Source organism: Calliopsis andreniformis, chromosome 10, assembly GCF_051401765.1.
Source record: "Calliopsis andreniformis isolate RMS-2024a chromosome 10, iyCalAndr_principal, whole genome shotgun sequence".
NCBI lineage: Eukaryota > Metazoa > Arthropoda > Insecta > Hymenoptera > Andrenidae > Calliopsis > Calliopsis andreniformis.
This window is the reverse complement of record NC_135071.1, coordinates 10,328,225-10,345,733: the sequence shown is the minus strand read 5'-3', so window position 1 is coordinate 10,345,733 and position 17,509 is coordinate 10,328,225. Positions and strand designations below refer to the sequence as shown.

The 17,509-nt window shown below is 31.6% G+C and overlaps 3 protein-coding genes across 5 annotated transcripts; 2 read left to right on the top strand and 1 right to left on the bottom strand.

Moving 5' to 3' along the window:
• Nucleotides 1–3,365: 3,365 nt before the first annotated feature.
• Nucleotides 3,366–7,352, top strand: LOC143184579 (uncharacterized). 2 transcript variants are annotated; one of them, XM_076386916.1, is made up of 4 exons: nucleotides 3,366–3,503; nucleotides 3,613–3,696; nucleotides 4,110–4,317; nucleotides 5,568–7,352. In XM_076386916.1, exons 1-3 carry the CDS (start codon nucleotides 3,471–3,473, stop codon nucleotides 4,308–4,310), a joined length of 318 nt encoding a protein of 105 aa, XP_076243031.1. In that variant the 5' UTR covers nucleotides 3,366–3,470; the 3' UTR covers nucleotides 4,311–4,317; nucleotides 5,568–7,352. The 2 variants fall into 2 exon arrangements, with proteins under 2 accessions (XP_076243031.1, XP_076243030.1); XM_076386915.1 differs by lacking the exon at nucleotides 5,568–7,352 and having other exon boundaries at nucleotides 4,110–4,361.
• Nucleotides 7,353–7,622: 270 nt separating this feature from the next.
• LOC143184578 (uncharacterized) lies at nucleotides 7,623–11,962 on the top strand. The gene is made up of 5 exons (XM_076386914.1): nucleotides 7,623–8,288; nucleotides 8,455–8,691; nucleotides 9,679–9,939; nucleotides 10,826–11,171; nucleotides 11,256–11,962. The coding sequence occupies exons 3-5, from the start codon at nucleotides 9,703–9,705 to the stop codon at nucleotides 11,627–11,629; spliced, it is 957 nt and encodes a 318-aa protein (XP_076243029.1). The 5' UTR covers nucleotides 7,623–8,288; nucleotides 8,455–8,691; nucleotides 9,679–9,702; the 3' UTR covers nucleotides 11,630–11,962.
• A 106-nt stretch (nucleotides 11,963–12,068) lies between these two features.
• LOC143184577 (spliceosome associated factor 3, U4/U6 recycling protein) lies at nucleotides 12,069–15,290 on the bottom strand. 2 transcript variants are annotated; one of them, XM_076386913.1, is made up of 7 exons: nucleotides 14,797–15,290; nucleotides 14,545–14,726; nucleotides 14,112–14,421; nucleotides 13,541–13,997; nucleotides 12,835–13,465; nucleotides 12,602–12,749; nucleotides 12,069–12,530 (listed from the first exon to the last, which is right to left on the bottom strand). In XM_076386913.1, exons 1-7 carry the CDS (start codon nucleotides 15,230–15,232, stop codon nucleotides 12,088–12,090), a joined length of 2,607 nt encoding a protein of 868 aa, XP_076243028.1. In that variant the 5' UTR covers nucleotides 15,233–15,290; the 3' UTR covers nucleotides 12,069–12,087. The 2 variants fall into 2 exon arrangements, with proteins under 2 accessions (XP_076243028.1, XP_076243027.1); XM_076386912.1 differs by having other exon boundaries at nucleotides 13,541–14,421.
• Between the last annotated feature and the right edge of the window lie 2,219 nt (nucleotides 15,291–17,509).

Genomic DNA, 17,509 nt, shown 5'->3' with positions numbered 1-17,509 from the left:
AATCTTGTAATACTTTTTTATAGTATATATATGTAAATACGTAATGCATTACTGTGGAAATTATTAAATAATAGTAGCAGCCAATATGTTTTGTATATTTCGATATGTGAAATTAATAAACTTTTTTCAACAAACAGTATTATATTTTAAGAAATGACTAATAATTATAGTAAAATAGTAGCAGAATTGTTTATTTAACACATTACTTTATAATAAAATTTACTAATATACACATAAAACCTACGACGAAGGCAGGAGGAATAAAAGGAAGTTAAATGCGTAACCTTGCTATCTACCAATATGAAAAAGTTAATATCACTATGCTCTTTACCAGTAAGAATTATTCTTAAAAGAAACGTCTGTAGAAATATAAAGATGAATTTAATTGACTATTCTTTAAGAATTTAGAAATATTTTATATGATCAAAACCTAAAAATTTTACTTGAGCAGTTATATTCATAGTAGTAGTAGACTGTATTATAACCTTTGTGACTACCTTTCATTGTTTCGTTAAAATAATACAAAATGGATTGTATATGTAATACGTAGTGTTTATTCAGTAAAACAGTACCTAATAAGTGGATCAGTATTTAAACATGTTCAAGATTCAATTGTTTATTATTGTATATCGTCTCTGTACGTAGTACAAAAATCGATTAAGGATAGTATTCTTCTTTAGTGTTCGTCTAAAAGTTCAAAGATTTATAAAGTGTAAAAACTATATATTTTGATAAATTTAATTATTAATTATATTAATAATAATGTTAATCAAACTTAATATATCATTAAATTTTCTAAGTTTTTTAACTATATAAAAGTATAGTTGTAAGACTTCAGCTTTATATATTTTATTCATGTTGTCACATTTTATTTTTACAATCACTATTGAAAATGCTAAAAAGTAGGTAAACATTGTCTTAATTACATTAATAAGTTATATATTGATAAAACAAGTTACATATAAGTCAATATACTGACGGAATATAAACGCAGAATTTATAGGTTAGTGTGCAGTTTAGCTGTTGTAAAAATGTATTATATAATAAAATATAATTTTCAAAAATTGTATTCAATAATATTAAAAGAAGGCATAGAACAACATATTTAAAATTTGTATTATTACTAAATAAATTGTTAAGTGATATTCAGTTCATTTCAGAATTAAAATATTCATCATTGAATACATTGAATTGACATATTTTTTACAATAGAATTTATGTTCTTTTAACTATGTATAGTATAAAAATTAAAATTAGTGGGTAACATCTTTATTGTCATGATAGATATCAAAGTACACTGATAGTTTCGCTTATAATACAAAAAGATCATATTTATAAGTAAGGTACATTTATGATTGCAGAGAAATTGGCTTATGAAGTAAGCTTGATAATCAGGACATTAGGAATTACTAAAGATAAAATATTATGTTTTGTATTTTATATAAACGATTGTTGTTTTAGACATAACAATTAAAAATTACAATGAAATTATCAATTACAAAGGTCTAGTTAACTTCTTTTGCCAAAATTCAAGTATAAGTATACATACATGTATCCAAATATTCCTTTGCTTGTAACCTGTTTATAAAGATACTTATGTGTTAATGTTTTACTGAACTATTAACAATTTAAAGAAAGAATATTCTATATCATAAATTGGTATTCTAATTTTAGTTTTAAGATAGAAAGTTTGTGAGAAATATACTTTGCTGTAGATAAATTGTATTTCATATTAATTTCTAAATATAATTAGAATTAAATAGAAATTGCATTATTATGTATTTTGAAACACCCACGTCATTGGTTATTATTTTAATTCTAAGTATGTCTCACTAGAGGGTGTTTGCGACGTTTCAAACAAATTAGTGTGGAGTAACGATTGTATAAGTATACATTCTAAGTTTATACAAATAAACATAACCTTAAATGCTCTTAGGTTTAAAAATTTTTTATTTACGATAAGTTACTAAGTAATATACTAATTAAATTAAATTAATTAGAAAGTTTCGGTGGTATTGAAATAAATTTGAAATAAATATTTTTACAAGAACGCAAAAATCTTTATTTGCATTCTGAAGGTCTGCAAATTTACAAGTAACACAACTATATATTTTACCATTAATTCGAACGACGAAGTCAACCTTGACTCTTGTAATCTTGCAAAAACTGTTACATTTTTCCCAACTAGCAATAAGATCGTTAGCTTATTTTTTGCAAAAAAAAGCATTCAAAACAATTTCATCAACAAATGGACAATAAAAAAAAAACAGCTATGTAGTGGCGACACCTACGAAGTAATATTAATGTTCTCTAAATCGGTTTTACCGCTTATTAAAGTTTAGAGACAAGAGAAAAAAAAAAAGAAGTGTTTCGCCTAGACCTGCTAGTTCGAAGCTTATTCATCAGTAAGATTATTTAGCAAATCCTTAGTTACAGTTTGTAATAATTATTTGAGAGAATATACTTATATTAATTATCTTAACTATTAAGTGATAATATTCGAGAATACACATTTGAAATTATATTGTTAAAATGTAATGTAGATGTCGTTACATTCATAGCATCTAACGCCATCTAAATACATTGTTCAGATATTACCACTATACAGAGAAAATACATATGGCGCTATCTTTCGAATGAAATTGTTTGAACAGTCCCCTCCTTCCTTCACTCTAGTTTCAAAACACAGAACGACCTATAAAAAAATCATGTTTTATCAATAATTGCGTAAAATTTTCGAATAAAATGATTATAACAATTTATTAAAAGGCGTTTCATTCATGGTTTCATTACCTATCTGATATGAATTCACATATGTGTACATGCACTCAAGGTATTCGACATAAAGTGAATACAGGTGATTCTACATGATAAAATACAACCAAAATCAGGAATGACGAAATTGCGTTTGAGCTTCGTTTTAAACATATCAATTGTTGTAGAAATATCTAAAATTCGTGTGAAATATATCTGTTGACGCGCATTAGGTCAGACATAGCGAAGTCGAATAAGTCCCGAGTCAGACATGCTTTACGCGTATATGTTAGGCGTTTTTCAACAATAACAATAAGAGAAAGATAATGTTAATATTAGTAACACAGTAGAGATAAAGGAAACTCGAACACTGACTACGTCTAATCTTAATAATATCTAGTATAGTAGGTTCTACTTTAGACGCTGTGTTGTAATTATTTCAGAGGATACATTTGTACTAATTAGTTATTAAACGATAACTTTCGAGTACATGTATACATAGAAATTGAAATTCTAGCATTTTTACAATGTAACAAGAAGGTGCTGCCATCACACGGCACGATGCTTACTAAGAGTTGCAACCGCTATTCACGGCTTTTCAAACAGACTAGTGGGTGCATATCGATTCCAGCAGGGTAAAGTAACCGTTGGTGCTGTACGATTCTGTTAGTTAAATCTTTTTCATTTAAAATATTTGGTTTCATACGATACTTAACATGGAATCCGCCATCGTACATCTTGAACAAAGTGTAAGTGTAATTTTTAGCCCTTTTAAAAGATTATATTCTAATATAATCTGTAAATGTCAAATGTCATTTTTTCGTAGACTTCTTTCACATTTTTGCAATATTGTGACAGGTACAGAAAGCTGATGGGCAATTGGATATGATTGCATGGCAAATTGATGCTTTTGAGAAAGAATTTGAAGATCCAGAGAGTGAGGTATGTTCCTATTAAGAATGAGATCAAATTCAATACATGAGTAGGCAAAGGAATTCAAATAAATTTTAATATTCCATTTTCACTTCAGGAAGCTTATTTTAATATTACTTGTAAAAATTGTTCTCAATACACACTTTAAGTCTTCCAAAAAGTACTACATATTTACCAAATTTTTGTGGAAGACCAACTAAGAAGACCATCATTTTATTAAAATTCAATGGTGAACTTGATCTCATTCTCATGTTTAATTGAAACATCTTTTGGAAGTAACTGGACTTTCCATGTACTTTTATTTCTTAGAAGCAATTTTATAAAGTCAAATTATTACAATTTATTTTGTATATTCAAAAGACATTATGATCAACAACTTAATTCTTTTGTTTAAGTTGTTGCTTATTTTGTGCTTTTAACAGATTTCTGTGCTTCGTCTATTACGGTCTGTTCATCAAGTTACAAAAGATTATGAAAACCTTCATCGAGAAATATTGGAGGTTCAACAATTACAAAAACAACTTTCAGATTCTCTGAAAGCACAATTATCTCAAGTTGTTGGACATTTTAATTTATTACGGAACAAGATTGTAGGACAAAATAAAAGTCCACAATTGAAATAAAATGAGTGTACGTAGCAAATTTATTTAATAAATTTTTTTATTGCATTTGAATTATTTTCATAAATTCTTTGTAAAATTTTACAAAATAATGGTTTAAAAGAAAGATTAGAATATTGGCAATTAATAAAACAGTATTTAGTTATTCTTATAGCAATGCATAGAATACAGTCAGTAATGTGTTGCTAGATATGTTATTGTAGAAAATTGAGAAACTATACAATATTATGATTAACAAAAAGAGAAATAGATATCACTACTTATGATAACAGTTATAGCTTTACCATTTAATCAAATTATAAGTTTGTTTCTTAATTTTAATTTTAATATTAATATACAATGCATATACGTGTATGGTAAATTAGTAATTGAACTAAAACTATCAGTATAATTATTTACTAAGAATAATATTTGCTTGTTTTAAGATAATATTAGAATCAATCTAATAAATAATTTAATTCACTTCATTTGTAAGCACAATATTGGGGCCAATCTATATGCTTATATGTCCACACAAAATAAAAGAACCAGTAAAAGTTAAAAATATCTTTTTTTTACAAAGATAATATTTGAACATTATGAATGAATAGTTTATTCAGAAGTTAGTTTTATTTAATACAATTTTAACAATTTTATTATTAAACAAAAGTTACAATTTTCTGTATTTGTAATATATTTTGCATAGTAATATTGTACTGTATTAAATATTACCTTTAAAAAATTGTTTACATTTCACTCTTATAGAGTCTATAATTATAAAGCTAAATTCAATATAGAGTTCTGTTTATAGTTGTTAAATAACATGAGATTTAAAAATCAAATATACATTTATAATACTTATAGACTAGATGATATCATTATAATATCTGTATCTTAAAACAAGTTGAAATCAAAATCCATATAATCCATTAGTATTCTGATTAGTATGTTTTGTCTAATCAAATTCTTCTGCTTAATTGAGTATTTTGAATGACAAGAAAGAATGAGTAAATATCTTGTAGGGCATAAAAATATCAACCTTTTCTGAAAGCATTATTCTTTTTGCTTAGGAAATAGTATGTATACCTATGTATCTATGATAATCATACTGTATGCAGTAGCAATATATTATCAAAAGACTATTTTCTTCTCAATAACAGTTTTAACAACTTTTATGTTGAAAGTACTGAAATAAAAGTTAAATGCTAAAATTTAAAGAATAACGTTTTATGTATACAGATCTTATACTTGTTATAATCTGTAAAATTTCATTTAAAACAGATGAATTTTATTGTACGTACGCATATGTAATGTATAGTAGATATGGGAAATGCATTTTATGATAAAAGGGCAATGAGAAGAATATGCAAAGTCACGAGTTGCACATAATGAGATATGGAAACTGATATTGCCTTAAGACACAGGTGTGCACTCAATGAGCTGTGTATGTATGTAACCTACGTTGAGGATAAGTGCGTAGTGATGCAATACATGTAAATTACGGAAGTTTGTTTATTTAATAACAAAAATGATGTATTTCAAAAATTATGATTGGTCAATTATGTATGTTTCAAGAAAATTATTTTATTTTGTCATATTATTCATATGACACTTTTTCAAATAATGAGTAGCTGAGTTTCATGATCGTAAAACTATTTGATAACCCTCTAACTCAAAGATTGATTATTCATTAAACATAATTAATCTCCATAAAAAACTCCTCTAAGTCAATACTAATAATTCAGGAAAAAGATATTTGTGATACTCAGTGACTCACACGTTTATCAGGACTAATTTATATTTCAGTTAAGTAGTGAAACATCTTGTTCGAATTGGTCGAAAAGAATTTGATCGATATATAAAAAAAATATTAACTGAACATATAAATCAGTCCACAAATTAATCTTTAGGCTTTATCTAAGTAACTAGATTCGTTTCTATGAGAACAGTGTTAATATACGGATATATACTCTATGTATAATAGAGGCGTCAGTCAAAGATACGTATGTGTCTTTATTTCTTATAAATGTTACAGATATAATAAATGTATTGAATTGGGTTTGCCGATTTAAGCATGGATTTTACAGTAATCTGTTGCTGTATCATCTGGATTTTCTTGTAAACTATTTATTGTATGAAAAAATGTTTTAAACGAACGTTGTTTGGTATCGAGAGTATGCTCCTCTTTGGTACGCTTTTCTTAATACCAAACAACGTTCGTTTGAAACATTTTTTCATACAACAAATAGTTTATAAGAAAATTCAAATAATATAGTTGCGTTGCTCACCCTGTACATAAAATTGTGTAAAGCATTTATTTTCTAATGTCTTTTTACTACAATTCGTTGGTTATAAACAATTCAGTTAATAGAATGCTACCTTTCAATGCTCGTGACTTTGACTAGACGATCAATAGTTTAATGCTCGTCAAAACTGTTTTTAGAATAGGCGTAAAGGTAAGTCAAGAGAAAAATGGTCTGGAACACATTTAAAACGTGCCAAAAACTTTGGTCAATTATTTCGTATTTAAACTACCGTTCAGTTAATTGATAAGACAAGTTTTTTAACACTTGCTTTGTTGTATAGTCTGTAACATATCATGTTTCCCGAACTTCTATATTACGTTTTACTGGCGTTATTTGTAAAACTATTAACTGTGTCTAATTAGATTATTCTTAATTGTCTATTGTGAAAATTTATAGAATTATTCATTAAAAAGAATGTTTAAAGTACGAAGTTCGTTAAATTTTCACATCAGTCTTGTATACTAATATGATCAAATGTTCTATTCGAGCGGTGTAATTTATTATTCGTTTACTAAAATTTATTGTATTATACACGATTGCTCAAATACTTCGATGTATATTATACAAAATTGTGACACAACAAATTATATCTTTTTAGATATTTATTACACACTATTATAATAAACTGTTAACTCTGTAGCAAATCATTAATTTGCAGAATTATTTATATCACCTCCTTCCACTTGTCGAACTCATCGACTTTTTTAATACAAATATGTATACTGCAATTCACTGGTTAGTAGAATTAATGAGTAGAATTCAGATATGAGCACATTTTATTTAAAATAAAATAACAAATAATCATTTCAAATAATTAATTTTTATATTACAAATAATATTAAGAAAAGTATATGTATTTTGTGTAATTTAGTTCAAATAAATTATTTTCAAATAATTTTTTATTTAAGTTTGCTCAAGTAAATTGATAAATAATTTAATATAAGTTGTTATCAATATGATAATATTATCAAATATGACAAGCCTAGTAGAATCAACCTGTTAGTTTTTATTTCGAAGGTGTTAACTAAATACGATGTTTATTACGATAGCTGTAGCGTCACGGCGAATTTCTCGAAGCGATCATCCGGTTGAATCACTTTAGCTGCTGAAAAGGAAAAGTTTGCAGTCGCATTGTTTCACTGCTGTTCGATGAAAATAAGCGCATCTTATTATGAAGCAATCTCTGCCATAAAATTTCACTACAACTTGAGATGTATCGAGTAAGAATAATATTTCATTCAATGCAGAAGGTTGTACTTGAAGAAAATAAAGGGATCTTTTTCTTTAAAGTTTGACTACCCTGTCACCTATTAACGGTTGATCTCATTTAAACATTTTCACAATTTTAATGATTTTTCATTCAATGTAAAAGGCTGAACTGGAACAAAATAAAGGGATTCTCTTCTTTAAAGTTTGACTGCCCTGTTACCTATCAATGTTTAATCTCATTTAAACATTTTCACATTTTGGCGAAGGGTAGTGAAACAAATAAAAAAAAAACGTGTTTACGTTCAAACCGCATACATCATAACGTACATTGCCCCTTGGTAAAGTGCAATGCCCATGAACCGTATCATTGACAAATCGAGCGGATCCACGTCGATTAGAAATTCTGTAGAAATCGCGTGGCCAGGTTCAGTGTCTGAGAAATTTGTCATTTTCTTTTTATAGCGGTCATGTCCTGTTCAAGATTAAGGTAAGTATTTTCTAAACGGTTTTATTACATATTTTACAAATAATACATAACTTATGGATACACAATACTGTTTACAGTTAAATTTCTTCTGATTAGCATTCATTTGCAAATATTTCTACATATGTAAAGAATATCTTTCTTTGTATAACATTTTTATCATTTATAGATATACTTTTCTCCAAAAGTCGCACGCCTAGCTATTATCAGCGCGTGTAGCCGAGTCGTGCTGTGAATACGGCCGCACGCCCCGTTCTAATGACCTACTCCCACATCGTGAGGGTTTGTAGTCCGCTTCGAGGAAAGTTGATTTCAGTAGTCGACCGACCGGGGTCTGGGCCTTTTCGTGGGCCTGATTCACCGATGCCAGAGACGCAGTCAGGCTTTCGTTCCTTTCGCGCAGACGGTACGTCCTGGCATATACTCTTGACCCTCAACGCCGACTCACTGCCGTGGGAGTTGTTCACTTCCGGATATCTTGCAACTACTCGCCTTAATTAGAATACTAAGTGATCTAAACAAGCCACAATTTTTTGAGTTCCAACGTGGAACTGGTTTCCGAGTTTCTCAAGGAAAAGAGAGATACTGTGTTCATGACTTTCATTAGATTTCATCTGTTCTAAATGCTTGTTTAGAAACTACTTGTTTTATTGCCTTCACTCGGTACCATCGAAATTTCATGGGAGAATGTAGAGAGTGTCGAATTTTTTCTTGCTGCGGTCGCTGTAGGTATTATTTCACGATATCAGTTGCAATCAATGTGCGTGGCCCTCGAGTTAGTCCTGATAACGTGTTTATTGCGGTGGTGTACCTTGTGGTAACCGGTTTGCCAGTTTCTCCTTTGTGACTGGTATCTTCGAGTCCGGAATGACGACAGACTAGAAGCTTTGTTAACGTTATTTTTTAAAATAGCTTCACTTTCTAAATGTCACAGTGCAGCTTAGTAACAATACGATTAAATGAGACACGCAGGTACAGCAGTTAAAAATTGGGGAGATTGTTTGGCATGTGTCTTCGTCAGGATCCATGTACGGTAAAAGTTCAGGAACATCTGTGACGTTATGAATTCGGTATTCAAGAGGGCATTGATCTCTGCCTAGTTTCCGTGAATTGGCATTTTCGTGTGAACATCTTACGTGATTCAGTCACAAAACTTAGCTATTTACCTCTCCAGTAGCTTTCTAATCGGTAAACCTTGTAAATTAGTTATAATAAATTTTCGCCTTGGGATGTGATGCATTCACCTCTTCTCATTTGATTGAAATGCAACGCACGCACATAGATTTCACTTTAAACTATAATTGGCATACTTGCGTTGTGATATTGTGGATAGCAATTTCTTTTCTGTATAAACGTATTTATCTTCTTATACTGAGACGATATTAAATTTCAGGGACCGAATTTCGCCGCTGCAACTATGCGTCTTCAACTTGTACTTAGTTTAATATATCTCGTGAGCGTCCTAGTCATAAGAGAAGTTTCGACTCATGGAAGACTGATTGAACCACCCTCAAGAGCTTCAATGTGGAGGTATGGTTTCGATACACCACACGATTACAATGACAATGAATGTTACTGCGGTGGATTTACCAGACAGTGGCAACGAAATAAAGGACAATGTGGAATCTGTGGGGACGCTTGGGATACGACAGTGGTAAGAATTCTGCATTTAAAAGACCTTTTAAATATCCTTGATCTGAAAATTTAACAACCTACTAGGATTATGAAAAGAAGGATAATGATCAAGTTCATCAAGAATCAAGATCCCGTTGTGAAATTTGAATATGTAATTCTTCTTCAGAGATCTTACAACATAGAATAATTTACTGTTCGCGGCTTTCTAGTCTGTCGAGCACAGTCGTACCACTTAACAATGCTTCAAGTTTCTACACCTCGCAGAAACTACATGTTTACTAAAGCTGGACATTGAAATTTTTCAATTTAACCAATTTTCAACAAGATTTGATAAGATGTTTCCAAACATGAGGGACATTTTTGGAGGATTTAGGCACAAAGCAATGAAAAAAATTCATGTACACATATATCCGGAAATATTTAGTTTTTTAATCGTAAGCTATTTTATATTACATACGATGTGATACTTTCTCTAAAAATTATGACCGTGTGCCATACATTGATGGAGCCGAAATATTTCTGGGTCTAATATGACTTTAACGAGGATAGCATACCGTGAAGGCCAATAATGGATTAGCATTTTGGACAGTATTAAATACGGTATAACTAAAAAGCCATGCGTTTCCGAACGTACCTGCATTTGAACTTTCTTTCCTGTCTTTGTGTTTACAACTTATTCTCAAAAGAAGTCCCTTGTTTTTACTATTTTTTACACATTCTAGGTCAGCATTTAACGTAACACAAAATGGCGTTTAATTAAAAAAGTAGGCTTTTTCGAGTATATGTGCACATGAACTTTTTTCATTGTTTTTGTGTGTGGAACTTATCTTCCAAAAATGTACCACATGTTTGGAAACATCCTGTATAATTTTACTATCGAGAGTTAAGTGTCAATTTTGTTACAGCCGCGTCAACATGAGACAGGCGGCAAGTATGGAAACGGGGTGATCGTAAGGAAATATCGAACTGGTTCAGTGATACCAGTCCGAGTAGAACTTACGGCGAACCATCACGGTTACTTCGAATTTCGTACGTGTGCGATGACCTACAGGGACAAAGAAGTCAACCAGGAATGCTTGGACAAATACCTTCTTCGCTCGGAAAACGGGTCGATTAGGTATTACCCAGGACCAGGGAACAAGATTTTCGAGGCTTTCTACAAATTACCAGATGACTTGACTTGTGCTCAGTGTGTTTTTCAGTGGAGATACATAGCTGGGAATAATTGGGGTGACTGTGGAAACGGAACAGGTATTGGTCTTGATTGCGTGTCAGCAACTCTGCTCAATGATTCTCAGAGAAAATTCGAATAATACTTTAACAATTTGTTTTTAGGCGCTGTAGGTTGCGGCCCACAGGAAGAATTCCGTGCTTGTGCTGATATTACTATTGGCGACGATGTGGAGCCTCTGCCACCGAGACCGCCAAAGCAGCCACCCACGGACAAAGTTCCTGGCGAAAAATCGCCAACAGAGCCAACATTGGTACCACAGTCGACTGGTCCATATTGGCTATTCAGTATCGTTATTGCTGGTACATGTCTTCTGGTGGTGCTGGCAGCTATGGCATTGCTTTACTCCTACTATTATCATGCTGGCAGGGCCAAAAAGTGGCTTATGGCAAGGCGATTGCTAATGTCTGAAAGTCCACCTATCGCACCTCCAAGACATAGAAAACACAATCTATCTAATGCACAATTACAATTATAGAAAAGACAGTTATACATACTTCATCCAGGGTGGCTATACAAATGTAAAAGAAACGAGAAATTACGTTGTCTTGTGTCACAGCTTATATTACCCTGATTTGTTATTATAATTTACTCGTAATACAACTTTCCTCGCTTGGTTTTTTCCAAAATATTGTGACTGGCGTAGATGATTTTATTATGACCGCGTTCGTGCGTGTATTAAGTATCTTTCTAATACTGTGATGTACGACAGAAAAGGTATTTTCATTTGCGTTTACTGTAATACATTTATATCTAGCACAAATTGTCCTTTTGTATATATAAAGACTATTTTATATTAAACGTATTTATTTTTAAAAAATTACTGATTGGTTAAATTGCATTAAATCACCTCTTTATCAACTCTGACCAAGGAATTTTTATGATAATTACAGAATGAAATAAAAAAGACCCAAAGAATCATTTAGTGATAGTAAGTTATTTTTTATTTAGTAACATCTTCCTGAAATCCTGATTACTCATTTTTTGCGGACCATTATTTTTAGCCGCATGTGCATTATCATTAGCACTAGTAATCTTCACAGTACGAGGTACCATAGACAGTAATGTTTTAGGCATACCGAATGTAGTTCTACTAACTGTAGTACCGCCTAAAGATTTTACTGAAGATTCTTGTTCTATAATCGGAATTTTCTTACGGTCAGGTGGTTGACTTATAGCTACGCTAATAACTTTATCACCAATTTTGATTCCATCAGTAGCCAAGAGAGCCTTCCCAGCAGTAACTGCGTCTTCGTACTCAACGTAAGCTAATCCTTTCGAATGCCCATTCCGATAGGTAACTATACGGACATCTTTCACTGTTCCATGAACTTTGAAGATTTCTTCGAGTTCTTCTTTTGTTGTTGTTATCGGAATTCCTGTTAATTTCATAATAGTAACATAACAATAGGTTTATCTTAAGATAATGAGTAAAGTAAATGTATCGTACCTTTAACGAAAAGTTTATTCTTTTCAAGAGAACAACTGTATTTAAACCCTGAGGCTCGTGTTGTTTTGTTTGGATCACACCTTGAAACAAACATTGGTCGTCCTCTTATAGGAGTTCTATCTAACTCCAAAGCTTTGTCCAATGCTTCCTAAAAGTGTTGTACTTTTAATCAGCACATACATTAAGGATGGGTAAAAATTGATACAAACGAAAAAAGCAGAAACAATTCTCACCGCACTGCTTAGTTGCACATAGCAATACCCTTTGCTACGACCTTTATAGTCTCGTATCATTTTAAATGCTGTAATCGGTCCAGCCGGTTCTAAAGCATTTCTAACTTCTTCTTCGGTTGCAGTGTAATCTAAATTACTTATGAATGCTGTAATTTTATCGTTAAAGTTCTCAGTATTATCTACTTCCATTTTATCGTCTTCTGGTGCCTTGAAGCCAGGCGGTGGAGCAATTTTAGGTTTTTGTTCGTCGCTGTCACTATCGACTTTTTTATCAAATTTCAGGCGACTTTCCCTTATTTTTGGTTTTACTTGCGTTTCAGTTTTTATAATTTTTGATGGGGAAATTGTTAAACTTTTCCATCTGCCAGTATCCTCTGCTCTCCTTTTATGACCCTTTTTGTTCTGTAATGGTGACAACTCATGATTAGAAATTTGTTGCGCTTTTTGTCTTTCTTCAGACACTTTCTCCAATTTTTCTTTCGTTTTCGTTTCACAAAGTTCCATTTGCTCCAATGTTCCTTCATCACGCTCAAAGTCTAACCACGAGTTTGCTATACTTTCTGGCCAATCTTTTACAGAATTTAAAGCCTTTTGGTATAATTTCCTTAAATGTTTTGTATCTCCATAACATCTGTGCATGAATAATATTTTTCATTACAAAATATTGTACAGTATTATGTTTACTGGAAGTATTATAAAAACTTACCTTTCTAATGAAATGTATTCTAGCCAATAAGATGCTGTTACCGAATGACCTTGTGACAAAATATCAGCCCATAACGATCTGGCTTTTTCCATATTATTACCATGTATAGCTTCACTTCTTGCCCAGTATTGTAATATGGTACAGTTAGGATCTCCGTCCAAGCCAAAAGATTTTGCTAAATGCTCACAAGCTCTGTTAAATGTATTACGTAATATCTCTAACTGTTTTTCTTCTTCTTCTTTAGAATACGGATCAACTTTCCGACGTAAATATTCTAAATATGTTAGCCACAAATTTCGATAATCATCTGCAGTAGAAAATCCAGCTGTTAAAGCATTCTCTAACAATGCTTGAACTTCTAATATCGGTTTCTCCCATTTTTCGTACGATCTTATCCATTTTTGCCATATTGTCGCGCACCATGGAACGTTCCTCGAAGCTCTCGCATACACTTGCTCTAAAACGGATTCAATTTTAATGTTTTCTTCCAAATATGTAAGGTAATCGAGCCAAAGTGACATTTCTAAACTGAGATCAGTGACTGCTCTTTCATACAAAACCGTCACTCGACCTGGATCTCCGTTTTGTTTTTCGTACAACAGATATGCTTTGTATGCATCTAGAAGTTCACTTTCGGTTTGTGAAGAGACAATCTTTTCTTCAAACGGCAAACGGGCGCTCAGCTGTTCAGATGCTCTCTCATATCCTCTGTTTACAATTTTATTATCGATGACTGCTTCTGTTCCATCAGTGCTACGCCAAGACTCATATTCTTCATATGTTTTCTCCATATCTAACAGAGGACAAGCTAGTTGTCTTTTGAATAAGTTTCCAATACATTCCAGTTGCTCTTTCCTCTCTGTTTTATTTGAAGGATCGATCTAAATAGTTAAACATTTAGAATTAAACTATTATTTGTAAAAAATACTTTCAAATGTTGTATCATTAAAATTGTATTGTAATTTCTACCAGTCAGCATACAATTGTTGATTTTTAGTACCTACCAATGCATATAAAACAGCTTCAAATTCTCTAAATGCTTCCCATATTATTGCACCTTTAATGGTGTGCAATCCAACAGCTGTTAGTGCTCGTTCAAAGAGCTGCCTGACATTTTTTGCTGCATCCTTTTCAGTACCCATATTACCAATGCTGAATTGTAAGTATTCTAGCCAGACTTCAACAGCTACAGATTAATTCATATATGTTAGAAACATTGCGTAAAGTGATGGTATTATTCTAAGATGCAAACTTACAAAGATAATCTTTAACAGCTCGTTCACACAACTTCACTACTTCAGCTTTTTGTTCTGAAGTAGTAGCCAGCTTGATTTCATCACGCATCCAGGATAACCAGAGTTCAGGACTCAATGGGTACTTAGAACTCATATCTTCTCTGGCAGCCCGTAATCGTGTCAGTTCACCCATTCTTTGTAACTTATTGATAAGGGCTACATGACTCGCATAGTCATATGGATTTTGAGCAAGAGAAGCTTCAAAGATTTTAACCTCTGCCTCGTCAGCATCTTCGTCATCTTCGTCATTCTCGTCTTGTGAGTCCATAGATTCATTATCAGTGCTCATTGCAGCTTCATTTTCAACTCTAGCGTTGCGCTCTTTTACCTCCTCTGGTGAACACTCGCGTTTTTCTTCGTTGCTTTTTTCTTCGCTATCTATCTCTAACTCCTCCATTTTACTACAGACAAATTATACAAATTTGTACACTATACGCCGAAAGATATCAAGATATATGTACAGGAAATGAAGAAGGTCAATGCAAGTCAATAAGTTTCAAATATTGAAGGTTATGTTTAGATGTTTTTATACAAGTGCTTTTTGTATACTTATACAACGTTATTAATCCATAGATGGCGTACCATGTTTACTTACTAACGACGCGCCAATTTATCATACTTTTAAAAAGATAAGTGACAAACAAATAAATATCAAAAGTTTAGACACTAATGAATGATAAACTTCTTTAAGAAACTTACTTTTTTCCTTGTATACTAAAAATTACAATGTTCATTTGTAATTGTGCTTATATTGATACAGTAAATTATAAACTAAAAACTGCAAAAGATTGTAATCAGAAATTTTTGTATGTGTTGAACTAAACTTTGCTATATTTCTTTATAGTTTTTAATAGTTTATATTACGATTAGGTGATTCAATTATCAGTTAAAATTGTTTTCAAGGAAAAGAATTATTGTATTTTTTAGACAGTAATGATATGAGCAGATTAATAAAGGACTATTAATTATTAAATGTTATCTTAAATGTGATTATTATTATTATCATTAAAACATTCTACTGTATTCAATTGCAAGACACATATTTATATACCTTATCGATAACCCTTGGACTTACAATCGCAATACAAATACAAATTCGGCATTGCAGCATTTAAATATTCTCATTCATTTATCCCTGTTGGAGTGTTAAGGCGTGTCGTAAGTTAAAGACGAACAGCGTTAATTATGAAGAGTCAGGTGAAAGTTTCGTTTCCGAACTTGAACTTTTCGAAGAGGATCTTTAAAATATGCTTACAAACGTGCTACGAATCTTCGAATGGCCTTTGAGACGCCAGGTCCTTGTGAAATAATGTCTTCTAGGATATTGTTTAGACATTAGAAGAGTCAACAGAAGATACACTGGAGTGAGTATTTTGGCATCCATCAATTTTGAATTAAGTCAAAATAATAGTAGTCCCAAAGAAACTGTCTACGGGTGAAAACTACAGAAACAGCTGTCACATAATATTTTTCTTTTTCGACTGAGAATGACAAAACTGTATTTCAGGCTTCGCTTCAGAGTTTCATCGTTGAGAAAACGCTTAAAATGCGCTTGAAATGTGTCTGGCTTTGGGACTTAGTAGAATAAGTAACTTCGTTGTTTCTGACCTGGCTAGTTGTAGTTAGTGTACATTGGCAGTAGAATAGGTTTCAAGTCAGACATAGTTTACGCGCATTTTAGGCGTTTTCTTACTGATTAATAACTCTGAAAAAAGTATCAAACGCATTTTTATTATTCTTAATCTATATTTTATTCTAGCGTTTAGAATTGCTCTTTAAAATATCTATCATTTGTTATCGAACACCTTGTATAACAGAGAGAAAGTATTACTATCGGTCAAATTTGTCCCTTTTCCTTCGGTTTTTCGAATTTCTCGACGTTTTGAGATCCTCTGAGTAGAAAAAGAAACAAAAACCAATGACAAAATTCTGTATATATGGATGTGTGTGTGTATGTGTTGGCATTTATTTTGCTTTATATCTCTGGACTGCGTTATCAGAATTTTGTGAAATTTGGTATAGTGGCATCTGTCCATGAGACATTGGTGCTACTAAATTTTTTGAAAATTTTATCATGGGGAAGGGAAGATGCGAAGGTATGAGGTACCATACCTTAAAGGAGGCTGAAGTTGCAGACAATTTTATTCTATCAAGATTTTAGTAGCATATTATGAAAAAATAATATTGCTAAAAAGATTGTTTCATAATCACAATTTTTTGTATATTACTAATTTGAATTCATATTTAAATTAGTATATTTATAATTAGTATATTTTTCATTATAATTAGTATACTTATATGACCTCTTTTTGTTATTAAAGTTTGTATCTCGAATGAAAACCCAAGCGATACGTTATCACAAATAATTTAATGCAAGAAAATTTACGCGAAGCAATGAACTGAAGCGCAATACGCACAGAATTTAAATACAAATCAATTAAAATGCGAATAACGTTCACTTTAGAGGTTTTGAGAGAAATCCTTGTGTAGTGCAAATTCGCTATAACATTGAATTAGAGATTTCCCAACGAACGTTTTCCTCGTTTTGCTTGTCGTTACAAAGATTCTCGGTATCTGCATAATTTCAGGAATTCCCAACGTACACGTTCAGTGTTGGTAAAAAAAATGAGAACTCATGTAACGTAACAAGACGAGCCTGTGCTGGAAATCACAG

Bases quoted from the DNA above. Each gene is read 5' to 3' on its own strand.
- LOC143184577 (XM_076386912.1), bottom strand. From the start codon at position 15,232: ATGGAGGAGTTAGAGATAGATAGCGAAGAAAAAAGCAACGAAGAAAAA. The intron at 14,727-14,796 runs GTAAGTTTGCAT...ATTAATCTGTAG, and splicing joins AGCTGTTAAAGATTATCTTT to CTGTTGAAGTCTGGCTAGAA. The intron at 12,531-12,601 runs GTACGATACATT...TGAAATTAACAG, and splicing joins GAATAAACTTTTCGTTAAAG to GAATTCCGATAACAACAACA.
- LOC143184579 (XM_076386916.1), top strand. From the start codon at position 3,471: ATGGAATCCGCCATCGTACATCTTGAACAAAGT. The intron at 3,504-3,612 runs GTAAGTGTAATT...ATATTGTGACAG, and splicing joins TCGTACATCTTGAACAAAGT to GTACAGAAAGCTGATGGGCA. The intron at 3,697-4,109 runs GTATGTTCCTAT...TGCTTTTAACAG, and splicing joins TTGAAGATCCAGAGAGTGAG to ATTTCTGTGCTTCGTCTATT.
- LOC143184578 (XM_076386914.1), top strand. From the start codon at position 9,703: ATGCGTCTTCAACTTGTACTTAGTTTAATATATCTCGTGAGCGTCCTA. The intron at 9,940-10,825 runs GTAAGAATTCTG...ATTTTGTTACAG, and splicing joins ACGCTTGGGATACGACAGTG to CCGCGTCAACATGAGACAGG. The intron at 11,172-11,255 runs GTATTGGTCTTG...ATTTGTTTTTAG, and splicing joins TGACTGTGGAAACGGAACAG to GCGCTGTAGGTTGCGGCCCA.